The sequence below is a fragment of the Homalodisca vitripennis genome, chromosome 1 (genome assembly GCF_021130785.1).
Source record: "Homalodisca vitripennis isolate AUS2020 chromosome 1, UT_GWSS_2.1, whole genome shotgun sequence".
Classification (NCBI taxonomy): domain Eukaryota; kingdom Metazoa; phylum Arthropoda; class Insecta; order Hemiptera; family Cicadellidae; genus Homalodisca; species Homalodisca vitripennis.
In genome coordinates this window covers 32,386,664-32,400,007 of record NC_060207.1, presented here as the reverse complement: position 1 = coordinate 32,400,007, position 13,344 = coordinate 32,386,664, and the positions used below count along the sequence as shown (strand labels likewise).

Below are 13,344 nucleotides of genomic sequence, written 5' to 3'. Positions count from 1 at the left end.
TTTGGGTCAAAATCATTAAGATGGCGACCTTTGTGTTATCGTGTGGTGTCCACATTTAGTGGTTTGAGCACAACAAAAAAATCTTTAAGTATCGACAAGACAAATCACTGAGGCGGGCAATGTCTCTGAAAAAAAAACGTTGAGGCTAATAATGACTTCGGCATGATCGTCTTAGGTCGTAAAAGTATTATCTAATAAATAAGTGGCTTTGCGTAATAAACAACAACATATCATCGTATTTACACGTCAAGGTTATCCCAAAAAAACAATTGAAGGATATAAAAATATGCATTTCTATCAACGCATCAAGCACCCACAGACTAGGAGTGGAACTTGCACGTCAAAACTCGGATGTATAGTGGAAGACATCTTTGGCTAGTTGGTGAACCAGCATTTGCTTAAAGAATGGTTTCATCGTTTTACTTCGCAGACTCGAAGATCTCTATTGAACTTACTAATAAGATTGACTCCGATCTCAAACAGCATGATTGGCAAGATTTGTAACGAGGTTCATAAGCCTTGAGCATGTATATGACAGTTTTTAAACGTATTACCGACTTTGTAATTCTGAATGGCTCTACCACATGTCACTTCGAATCGATCGATTCGCAGGATAAAAAAGGGCAGTGTTGTACATATAACAATTTAGAATACATGTTCATAAAAGTGTCAGCAATACATGTGCTCTAAAACGTACCCATCAAAACTGAGAGGATTCAATATTTTAAACAATTGTTACTGGTTTTCTTTACAAGAAAACTCATTCGGAAAAATGTAAAGCCACACACCACGTTCTTTACAATAATAATATCAGCATGACCAATTTTCAAGATGCATAAATGCTCGAAGAAAACCTAGCACAGACAACGTTCACACGATCAGACCTAATCAAGGTGGATTTGTAAGGCTAAATTCATTAATGATGTTGAAAAGTCAGTTCGGTTTAAAACTGTAGTTTTCATGCTGATTTCTGATTGCAATTACTTTTGTATGAGTATTCAAAACATTGTATGCTTTTTAAATTTGTTTAATTAGAAGAAAAGGGGTTGTAGTAAAAATAAGTATGCATTAAAAGAAGATACTATGGTGTACCAAATTTTGAACCAACAGGATCGTGTATTTTACGAGTGCTTTGTATGAAGCGGTTTCCACTTTAACTGAGCTTTTTGGATTCGGTTAGTCGGATACGATACAAATAGAGTTCATAAAATTCAACATAATCACTTTAGAATAGCAGTATCCTGGAACCAACAAGAAATTATTACGCAAAAAGAAATAAATAACAATATTTACCGAAAATTTAAAGTAGTAGAAACAGTAATTTCCTAAAGGTATTTATTTATTCTGCTTATTGGAGGAAGAAACGTGAAACGAGACTGTTTTAAACATAAACGGTATTATGTTCAAATGACTTAACAACATTAAAAATCCATGATAACATTCAATAATGGGTGAACCATAGACGTGTTTGTAGACTACATTGTATAAAATGGCTCTACAGTCATCGTTAAGAGCTAAAATGAATCCGTTTACCAGTGCTAACGTTGGCATATCCCCGGTGTTGTACTGCCACTATACACCTCGTAAATAGAAACGTCTGTAACACAGTAGTCACTGACTGTTAGATATTTCAAACTGAGGGTAAATTACTGCCGTCAATTACATGTTTTTGTCTTTAATCCAGTGGCTTATTAGGGAAATGTTTCATCCGCAGCGATGTAAACTCAAGAAGTTAACATTTTGTTTTGACACACCGTAACTCAAAATTGTTATGAAATTATGTTATAATTCCATATTTTGGTAAATTATTAACAAAATACGGTTGTTGATTATAGTAAATCATATTTGAAAATACCTATTAGGTTGTACAAATAAAATTCTCAATGTCCAAGATGAGCCAATATTCCTGACTGCCCCAGGCTCTGCTAAAGCATCCTCTCAGCTAAAGCTAAAGTCCTCTCAGAATGAATTTGGTTTATATGCGTAAAACTAGCTAAATAAAATATAATTTTGAACTCATTTAATATTTAATTTCCATTGTTATAACAAATGTAAGGTTGTACCTGAGATTTAGATGATTTTACTAATTTCTTGTGCTCTTGATACATTTTAACAGTCGCACAAGGAATTGAGAAAAACGTAACACATAGGACCAGGCTACGAAACTTCCATGGTAATATTCAATAAACATAATTTGTACTAATTTTGTGTTTTATAATATGTATATAAAGACACAACAGCGATTACAGCCCTTTTATGTTTGGTGTAAACTAAACAATACTAACTGTTTAATAAATACATTAATAATTTAAAAAAGTCTTAACACTTTATTTTACTATCTAAATAAATTGTATAATCTAATTTAATAGAACACAATGTAGAATAATGTTATTTTTTCCAGTCTTACGTAAGTTCTTGAACATTGTAGGTATATCTATCTATATATATAAAAATGAATGTTTGTATGTTTGTCCTTTATGGAATCGTGAACTATTGGACCGATCATGATGAAAATTTGTACGTATATGTATTTTTCCACGGAGAAGGTTTATAAGCTATGCCCATCCCTTTCCCGATTCAGGATTCCGCCCCACTGGTTACAGAAATACCCATAAGAAATGCATTGCAGCAAACATATGTTAACGTCTTTTCAAATTTTTAATCAGCTGTTCTTTGTAAACATATATTACACTTATAGTTTTAAAGCATAGAGTAAGCTTAAGAGAAACGACAAATTTTGTTTAAACTGTTTTTGCAATCACTGTTAAACATAGACTTTACTATCCAGATAATACAATTCAAATTTGACGTAAAAATTCACCTTTAACTGCAATATTTATTTAATATAAACCATGCTCATGCTTGATCAGAAGAGTAATGCAGATATCATAATTACTATCTTACGTTGGCTACAAATATAAAGAATGTTATAAAATCAACCTTAGTTGTTTTTTTTTTTGACAGAAGTATGGTTCTCAAAACTCCGTGTGTACATATTCTCTCGATCGAGACAACAAAGCAAGCTCAATCGTGGCATCGGAGATATAACTAATTTAATCTAAAATTTATTATAGTAAAAAAAAAAATTTACTAAGTAATATAAGGACTTCGGTTCTTAAGATTTGCGTGCGAAGCCGTGGGTAACAGCTAGATAGAGGCAGGAATATGGTACATACCTTCATAATACGCCCAAGAGGCTCACGATGGAACGACTATCAATTATCTCAGCAATGTTTAGAATGTGATAGAAAAAGAATAAGTGAATATAGTGTACTGTTTTCAACGGGAAATTGCGTGCGAAGCCGCGGGCAACTTTTGCAAAAAATTATTGAAATGCGCAGCAAAGCGCGCCGGGCCCGCTAGTTATTCTAATAAATATTTTTTTACATTTACTTAAAATACACCAAATCTTTTTACCAAGTTTTATTGTATCACTTCATTCTGTTACAGAGTATAGATGTTTCATATTTGCTGGTTCTGTGTGTATCGTTTCTATATTTTACTATGATATAAATTATATTTTTGTGCTGTTGCAGAAAATCTTTCAATGTTTGATTTTACATAAATTATGATTTAAAAAATAGTACTCGTTATTTTAAAGTAGAGGGTTCCCTAACGATTTTATAAATTTCTCCTATTTTTGAACTATGTACGCAATCCAAGGTCAATAGATTGTAAAATAAGTAATAAATTACTTCTAGTATCAAGTAATTATTCATACTTTTAAGCGTTATGAGATAAATCCAAAGCGAATAAAATAGAAATTTCTATGGTGCAATATCATTATAATAAAAACTATAACAGCTTATGATAAAAAATATATATGTATGTGTATCTTTATTTCTCAAATTAATGACAAATGTTAGGATTATAGAGCATTTTATGTGTGTTTTTTTTTTTTAACAATGACGAAATTTTTGCAAACATTTTAGACCTGTTAAGCGAAGTGGGTCAGATTACATAAGTAAAGCGGCGTATATTTGTTAGCGGCAGTTTCAGGGTCTATATTTAGAGTCGGTAGTACTCTAGCCGACTGCCATTGCCATACAGACTGAGCGCAAATACACACCACTTCTGCACCGGTACTGTACTCGGTACTCGAGTTGAGTACAAAAGAACAAAAACCTTCACTTCTGTAATCTAGCTATATTTTCAAATCATTACCGCCAATAATGAAATTTAAACAAAGAAAAATATTCTGTTGGTTTAGTATTAAAAATATTAGTAATGCAATGTAAAATGTTGAGCTTGAGTTCGGTCATTACAGGTTTAAAATTGATTTAAGTAACTTTAAAAACTAAGATATGTTTATTTTTTAGAAATTCAACTATATTAATAGTATTATATTTATATCAAATAGAATGTTTCTTATTCTGTTTTATTTCAAAAAATGTTCTTATGTTCCAGTATAGACAATTATTAAAAAAGTTATCTTCCTCCAGAAATTAAAAAATCGCTTGTTGATTAGATTACAAAAATAAAATGGGGGAATAAAGACGACGATATTTAAAAGTGAAAACACGCTATTTTAACTGTGAATTGCGGAATACAATATTGTACTAAAGGTTGACGTGAATTATATCAAATTTAAAATCATCTTAGTTAGAACTTCTTCATAAAACAAAGATTTTGGATATAATGTTACTTACATTTAATTGTGGAAGTGGACGTTTCGGGGGAAGAGAAGAGACCGAGACCCCTGCCGGCCCAGAGCACCGCGATGAGCGCGATCAACAGGAAGATAGTCGCGAGCGCCCCGACGCTAGCCAGGCGCTGGCCAGCTCTCGACGTCATGACACACGCACACTACACTGCCACCATGCCCGCGCGCTCGGGCCCGACTGTCTCAACACAGATACACTGCCACTCAGCCGATCTCACCCGAACCACCTTCGGCCGTCTCCGTTCCCGCCACCAAGCGTTTTTTATTATCTAATTAAATACCCTTTATGTGTTCGGCGGTGCTCGGCCGAGTTCGGCTATTTTTTGCAAGGTGACGCATGCTCGTCTGCCAAACGTCTGGCTCTGCTGTTGCTGCTCAGTTTCGCGCAAGCTGGCCAGCTGAGAGGTTCTGCAGCAGAGAGCACCAGACCACGGCCTTCTGATTCTGTATTCATGTTCCCACACACGTAATCAATATTTAACAAAACCAAGGAGAGTACCACCATAGGGAAAGTCGACCCTGTACTCCGCAACTGAAAGATCGGCCATCATCGCAGAAACGTAGGTAAGTTGTCGGCGCCATCACTTAAGTCTACCTGTCATACTACGTGATGAAACGTTGTTTAAAATTTGTTGAATTAAACACAACTTTCCGCAGCGGAGTCAAAAGTACCAAAGATTTCAAACGAACTACTTTAAAAAACGAACTGGAAAACCTCGATTAAATGCAATATTGCATGAAAAATATTATATCAAAAAGAGTTATTGTGTGAAGGTTGAAGCAATATTTCTGAATGCAATTTTGATACTAGTTGCTGTTCAAAGGTCGATTAATTCTTTGGTGATGGACAGTGGATTGACAGTCTTCACCATTTCCTAAAACACGTACATACATACATCTTTTTCGCCTTACATTTGATGTATCTTTATAGTGAATTTTCTTTTGAAATACATTCTTGTAAAAATATACAATACCTATTAAATTAATATTACATTTCTCATACAACTTTTATAAATTTATAATAGTTCTTTGTTTTAAACTTAAAGTGCCTAATCTAATGAACTGATTCGTTCCAATCTATTATAATTGGTGAAAACAATAAGAAGAGTTAACTTTAGTTCACCTTACGAGTTTGTATTAAATATTATCTTTCAATGTAGAAATATACCACAATAGGTATATCCCAATACAGCGATTCGCAATCGGTTTTTAGTTGGATTGTTTTTGTCAAAGGCGCAGACTTACTTTCCTTGATTGCAGGAAATAGACAAATCACAACTCAAATCACAAGGAATTATTACATGTGTTTAAAAAATAGTTTTGGTAACTATGCAAGAAATTTTCCAAAAAATAATGATACAGTTGGAATATTTTACTGTATTTATATTGCAAATTATAGCTTAAGGGAAAACGTGTTCGTTAATGTATTATGACCTGACAATACATAATACATGAATTATAACTTAGATAAATTACATGTTTTTAATTATATTTCACTAAATAAAATTACATTTTTTAACTACAATGTACTTATACAGCGCTCTCTCTTAATTCTCTCCTAACATTTAAGTGTACATTTTTAGGCCCTACCTAAGTCCAAATATAGGAAATGTTTTTGGTCAATACACCAATAGTATTCCCATAACAGTATAATTGTACTTTTTTGCAAACAGTCTATTTTAGGAACCACTGAATAATTGTAAAACATATTTCATGCAGGCTTACAAACGTAACATTCATGATCTTTCTAAAAATCCGTTCATATCCATATATCAATTTTTAAATGAAGTCCCTATTTTCGTAGTGAGATAGCTAAAAATCGACTGTATGTACAAAACAGACGCGAAAGTACAAACGTTTTCCTTTTTTATTCCAAATCCAATGTTGTTTTCCATCAAAGAATCAGATGTAAGACAGTAAAGTTATACCATAAACTATGGTCCATATATTTTTAGTTACGACGCGACGACGCAATGTCACTCACCTACTGATCTAGTGAGCAACAGTTTTACGATTCTCAGGGGGTTTCCAGCATTAATATAATTTCATAATTTATCATTTTAAGTAAATTATCCGATAACGGCTCTTACTTACAAAAAATTATCTGAAAATATCTACCGAAAAATAATAACAAAATTGTGTGTGTATGTATGTTTATGTGTATTAGTGCTTAATATATCTACAACTACTCCAGGAATTGCCACACAAATTTAATTTTTATTTTCAGAGGAGGCGTGTTAAAAGGACTGAGGTTATGCAATTTAAAAAAATGTTATTCCAAACAAAAACTGAGTTCATCCTCTTAAGAAGAATCTGCTTATGAGAGTTGGTAGTAATTTTGCTGTTGTGTTTACTATATTAGTAATGTTTTTAACTTTGACAATTACATACCAACACATATATTATTTAGCTTGTAACTGTATGTCCATAATATGTTATCTCAGTCGGAACTTGCACATTATATCATAAATAACATGAGATTTTATATTTTAAAAACTGAAAAGATTGATAATCATGCCATAATAATTATTATGATTTCCTTTCATAAGTTGGTTGTCGAGAAGATAAACCTTTTAACATTTTAGGTTCTACTTGGTTTTATAGATGGCATTTTTTTAATTTTGTTTAAGACGAACATTTAACGAACAAATGTATAAATCAACGGTAGATAACAAAAGTTTTTAAAACTCTGCAGCAATAATGTAAACTCTAAACATTATATTTCACAAATATACAGCTTAATCGTATAAAGTAGAGAAAAGCAAGCTCCTTTGCGTGCCAACCCCAGTTTCCTACACTAACAAGTGCCTTCGATCTTGGAAACTTTCCCATGTGCTGGCTTACGTATTTTATGACTGGTGCATTGCCGAGTCTGTGTCCTTTGCGTACCTACCTCAGCTCTCTACATTTATCATGTATTACACACTATACATGTATAGAATATAATTTTTCAAACTTTATGCACAAGGTATATACAAAAATCAAGGTATTTTCAAAACTTATTCAACGTTGTATTTTGTTTTTAGGAAAAGAATAGAAAAGTTCTCAATAAAATTTATTTTCCTGTACATTGTAAAATTAAACTAACTGCGAGTATACATTTCTAAGTGAGATCGCTTTTAAGTATCAACGTAAACTGAATCTTTCCGTTGGCTTATTTTATTACTGTGTTCCAAAACAAACTACTCTTAGATATTATTAGCTTGAAGATACTGAGAGAGAAGTTAAACGCCAGGAATAGTCACATACGAATATACGCGGATGGATAGAGTGTATAATGCTTTCCTGATTACATAAAATTTAGAACAAAATATTTTTTGATCGGTTCACGTAAAGGTAAATAATTATATTAAATTCACATAAATTTTATTAAATATAAAGAAATACACAAACCTTAATTTATAAATTAATAAAAATACGTCAATCCCTGAAGCTATTACTCATTTACGTAGCGTAAAAAAATGTCACATCGTTGTATTTAAGCCTCATTACACAATTCCCTAATTTAAATAGCTATAACTGCAACGCAATGTGATCAAAAATGTTTTCAACTTTTTCAGTATCAAGGAAAGTTGCCTGAAACAGCCATGAATTCGAAAAAAACAAATGCGCCACCATATTGAATGCAAGCAAGATAGACTACATATATGGAGAAAGATAGCGTTAACCTGTTCTGCGTAATTAGAAACAGAGAGCGTTAACTTCTGTTCTGCATAGATAGATACAGAGAGCGTTAACTTCTGTTCAGCATAGATAGACACAGAGAGCCTTAACTTCTGTTCTGCATAGATAGATACAGAGAGCGTTAACTTCTGTTCTGCATAGATAGATACAGAGAGCGTTAACTTCTGTTCTGCATAGATAGATACAGAGAGCGTTAACTTCTGTTCTGCATAGATAGATACAGAGAGCGTTAACTTCTGTTCTGCATAGATAGATACAGAGAGCGTTAACTTCTGTTCTGCATAGATAGATACAGAGAGCGTTAACTTCTGTTCTGCATAGATAGATACAGAGAGCGTTAACTTCTGTTCTGCATAGATAGATACAGAGAGCGTTAACTTCTGTTCTGCATAGATAGATACAGAGAGCGTTAACTTCTGTTCTGCATAGATAGATACAGAGAGCGTTAACTTCTGTTCTGCATAGATAGATACAGAGAGCGTTAACTTCTGTTCTGCATAGATAGATACAGAGAGCGTTAACTTCTGTTCTGCATAGATAGATACAGAGAGCGTTAACTTCTGTTCTGCATAGATAGATACAGAGAGCGTTAACTTCTGTTCTGCATAGATAGATACAGAGAGCGTTAACTTCTGTTCTGCATAGATATATAAACAGAGAGCGTTAACTTCCGTTCTGCATAGATAGATACAGAGAGCGTTAACTCGTTAACTTCTGTCCTGCGTAGATAGAAACAGAGAGCGTTAACTTCTGTTTTGCGTAGATAGAAACAGAGAACGTTAACTTCTGTTTTGCGTAAGATATGGTGATTGTCTAGCACGGTGAAGTGAGGATAATGTACTTCGTGTAATGTACCGTAAGCCATCCTTGTTCCTTATCATGAAACATTGTCAACGCCATTATGTCTTGAGTTATTGCCTGTGTTATAGTCCAAGGATTTATATCTACTTCTACATTCTACTATCGAATATGGAGTACACTATCCCCCTCCCCCATCATGCTGACCTCAGACACTCAATCATTATTTGTGTAAAATATTAGATGGCACTCAAAGAATTTGGTGAGTAAAATAAGGTATGGAAGGTTTACAAGAAAGAGGCATCGAAGGAATCCAAGGCTGTAGCAACGGCCTCAATTCTAGTAAGAGGGAACGCTAGTTAGCTGCCGGTCCCATCTTTTAACATGGAGCTATAGTTTAAAACTTGTCACAAATCCATAAATCTTTCACTTTATAAACTATGATTTTAGTGTCTCGATGCCAATGAATTGTACACAAAGCAGATTATCGATGCACAATTATATTTAATCTAGATTTTCTAATAAGATACTCTACATTGAATATACATTATAAAACATTATTATTGACAGATGACAATATTTTTAACAAATTATTAGCACTAAGACATAAAGATCTGTTTCTGTAGTAAAACATTTATGATTTTAAGACAACTTCCTAACTTTAGCCTCATATTAAATACGAAGCCTCAGAGTCACAGGTGGCAGTTACTAACATTCTCTCTTAAGCATTCACCCTGAAGGTGCGGACTCCAAAATTAAAAGTTCAAGATTGAGGATGATTATACACGTAGGTTTCTCAGTGGTACCTATTTTCAGGTCGATAGACAGGTCGATTAAAACTTTTGCACCGGTTAGTATTTATCAAGAAAAGCAAAGTTTGGGCACTTCCAGAGAGAAGTGGCGCGGTGCGAGCACAAGAAAAGCAAAGTCTGGGCACTGAGGAGCACAAGAATAGCAAAGTTTGGGCACTTCCCAGAGAGAAGTGGCGCGGTGCGAGCACAAGAAAAGCGAAGTTTGGGCACTTCCAGAGAGAGAAGTGGCGAGGTGCGAGCACAAGAATAGCAAAGTTTGGGCACTTCCAGAGAGAAGTGGCGCGGTGCGAGCACAAGAAAAGCGACTACTGTAGATGTGTGAGTCACGCCAATTACATTCACACTTAGGACATTATTAAACAGTAATAATAAGTCATGCTACGAGTAACAACTCTGGGGGATAATTACTACGTTGTCCTCGATGGGTATCCTCGACACGTCCTCTACTTGCCCACCCAATAATGATGCAAACCAAAAGTATAGAGTAATTACAAAAAATAATATTTGCCTTCATCCCATATCTTCATGGTAGATCTACTGTTCCACACTTATAAATTGTGATAGAAGTAGGAAGGAGTGGTGTTAATACTTTAAATAGTTATATTTAATAATGCATTGAAAATTGTGAATTATTATTGTTATCTTAATTTTATTTTCAATGACTTTTGGCGCAAAAAGCCAAATTGAAAACAGAAAGGTTTTGAAAGCAAACATAAACGAACACACGAACGTTTAAATAGAACATAAATTTATCTACAAGATATAATACATTTGTATATTACACAAATAATATAATTAACGTATTCGAGCTCTAGATTCAGAAAATGCACAATTTTGTTTTGCGGAGTGTTTATATATTTTACCTTAATAATCTTCGTGTATAAAACTCAAATAACATATATAATGTACAGTTATGAGGTTTAAGAAGTTCCAACTTTATATTTACACTAGAGGCTCGTTGCTTTGCCAACTGTAGGATTGGCAGGAACCTGTATATTGGTGTCGACCTGTTCCCAAACATCGCGAAGATCTGTTATAGTCATTAGAATAAGTCACCTTTTCGCTCCTAACTCTACCCACTCCACCAGGCTCGTTATCTCGTGGGTTCAAATAAAAGATATTATACCCCACCATTAGAACGAATCTATGGGACTCGTATGTATCCCATATGATCATTTTAATGATTTTATCAATTCCGAAATAATAAAAATTGACATTAAAAATATCGAGGTTTTCTGCGAATTATTATGGTTAGGCAATGAAATTTTTCAAAACAGTTTCTTAGCGAACACTTAAGATGTAGAAGAATACGAGGGCGTATATATGTAAATATATATGTAAATTTTTATGTAAATGTTCTGAAGATTTTATGATGAGGCAGTCGTTTTAGAGTTTTATGTTTATATACTTTAAATGAGTCCTATTATTTGTTCAAAACGTATATAAGGACTTTACACTAAAAAGTATAGCTTATGAACTAACTATATATCAACTTTCGCGACGCAGCAGAAGAAATCGTCGAAAGAAAAGATGAAAATCTCTTTGTCAAAATCTTTATATTTATAGAAAGAGCTTAAGTGTGGAATTATTGTTGCCTTAGGACCATCATTTTACTTACCGACAGTTTTAATATAACTTAATCGAAGAAAACTCTGAGAGGACTTCATTTTTTCACACACTGTATTGATTGTTGGTGCTAAGAATCTGAAGTCCTCTGACATAAGTTGATTGCTAAGGAAATGTTTTGATGAATCAAGATGTGGGCAGGTTCTTTACATATTGACGATACATAGATTGTGCAAAATCAACATTAAAATCTGATATTAGTAAAATAATAAACGCATTAAGGGCGATATTTTTTCATGATTTAAATATCGCAATGTTAATTCATACTACAATGTTGTAACTTTTACTCCATAACCGTTTACTCCTAAAGTTGAGCATTTACCATCATAGTCCTACAATTGACTTATACATAATCTTTTCAACTACTTAATTCGAGAAAAAATTGTCACATATAAAATGAGAAATGAAAGCGTGAGAACCTGCTTGGATGTCTGCATTTTTCGATGTTTTATACTCAATCACATAACACCTAGTGGAATGATTTGTACGAAATTTAGCATGTACATTAGTTAAATGTACGAATCAGACATATGCATATTTTTATTCCAAAATAATACAAATTTATGCAATGCATAAAAATGTTTTTACCTAATTTAAAGAAAATTTCTTTATTGTAAATATAGGAAATATGTTTACACCTTGTACAGTCACATACACGCGATGTCACATTACTTTATTACTTTGTATTTCCTTGAATAAATATCTGCTGTCGTTGTGTGATGCATATAGTAATGACAAATAGTATGATCTAACTTGTTATTATAAATGGCAGCAGTGACGAATCAAACCACTTAGTTTATTCTGGATTTTACTTAATGAACAAAATTGTGAATATGTACATACATGTAGGGTACTTGAGTTTGGTTTCCTTAGACATAATGTGACGGCATATTTACAGTAGCTGATGGAACAAAAACAAAAGCTGGACATTAACATGACTCAAGGAATCATTCGCTCCGTGACGTAGAGGAAACAAGTGGCCGCAATGAGTCTGTGACTTTGGCGAGTGGAATCGCAAATCAATACACCAGACACTAAATGCAATTTTATGTTACCGAAAATCGTCGACGAGACATCGCATCAATTTTTCACTGATGATACGATACTTATTAGTCATATAAGTATAGATATAATTCCTAGCTTTAACCACGGACACTGAATGCTGTAGCCAACATGAATTGGGAACAAAGAACTCAGACTGTACTACATCAGGTTTACAGATATTCATTGTTTCGAAAAACAAATACAGAGGATTAAGAAACAAAGGCAGCGTGTAGGATAGTCCAGCAAATATCCACGAAGGTTTGTCCACCATTATCTCGAAAACGTTTAAAGTACAATAAAGACATTTAGCTCCAATGTATGTCTATTGAAGAGTTAGACATAGCCTGAATCAAGGATTTAGTACTCTATCCCAAAATAGTACTCTATCTATATCGAAAGTGGAATATATATATATATATATATATATATATATATATATATATATATATATATATATATATAAAACTGTAAATTTGCTCCAAAGATTATATTTAAAAAATCAATAACTCCTTTAAGAGTAAGAATAATTAATCATTGGTTTTATATTGTTCACTCAAATTCTTAGAGGCCATAATCAGCAAATGCAATTCATCATAGCCAAAATCGTTTCGAGATTGTTTCAACATAAAGTGAATTTTTCATTTAAATGTAATACATGTAAAAAATGTTAAAATCATAAAATCATATATCAGCTAATTTTTAAATCTATGTAATCAG

The 13,344-nt window shown here is 33.1% G+C and overlaps 1 protein-coding gene across 3 annotated transcripts in view; it reads right to left on the bottom strand.

The window, feature by feature from the left end:
• LOC124359499 (A disintegrin and metalloproteinase with thrombospondin motifs 20) overlaps positions 1-4,850 on the bottom strand; it is a 302,767-nt gene extending 297,917 nt beyond the window's left edge. For all 3 annotated transcript variants that reach the window (XM_046812275.1, XM_046812294.1, XM_046812284.1), the window contains exon 1: positions 4,650-4,850. In XM_046812275.1, coding sequence (XP_046668231.1) covers positions 4,650-4,794 — 145 coding nt within the window. In that variant the 5' untranslated portion in view covers positions 4,795-4,850. The remainder of the gene's footprint in view (positions 1-4,649) is intronic.
• Positions 4,851-13,344: the final 8,494 nt, after the last annotated feature.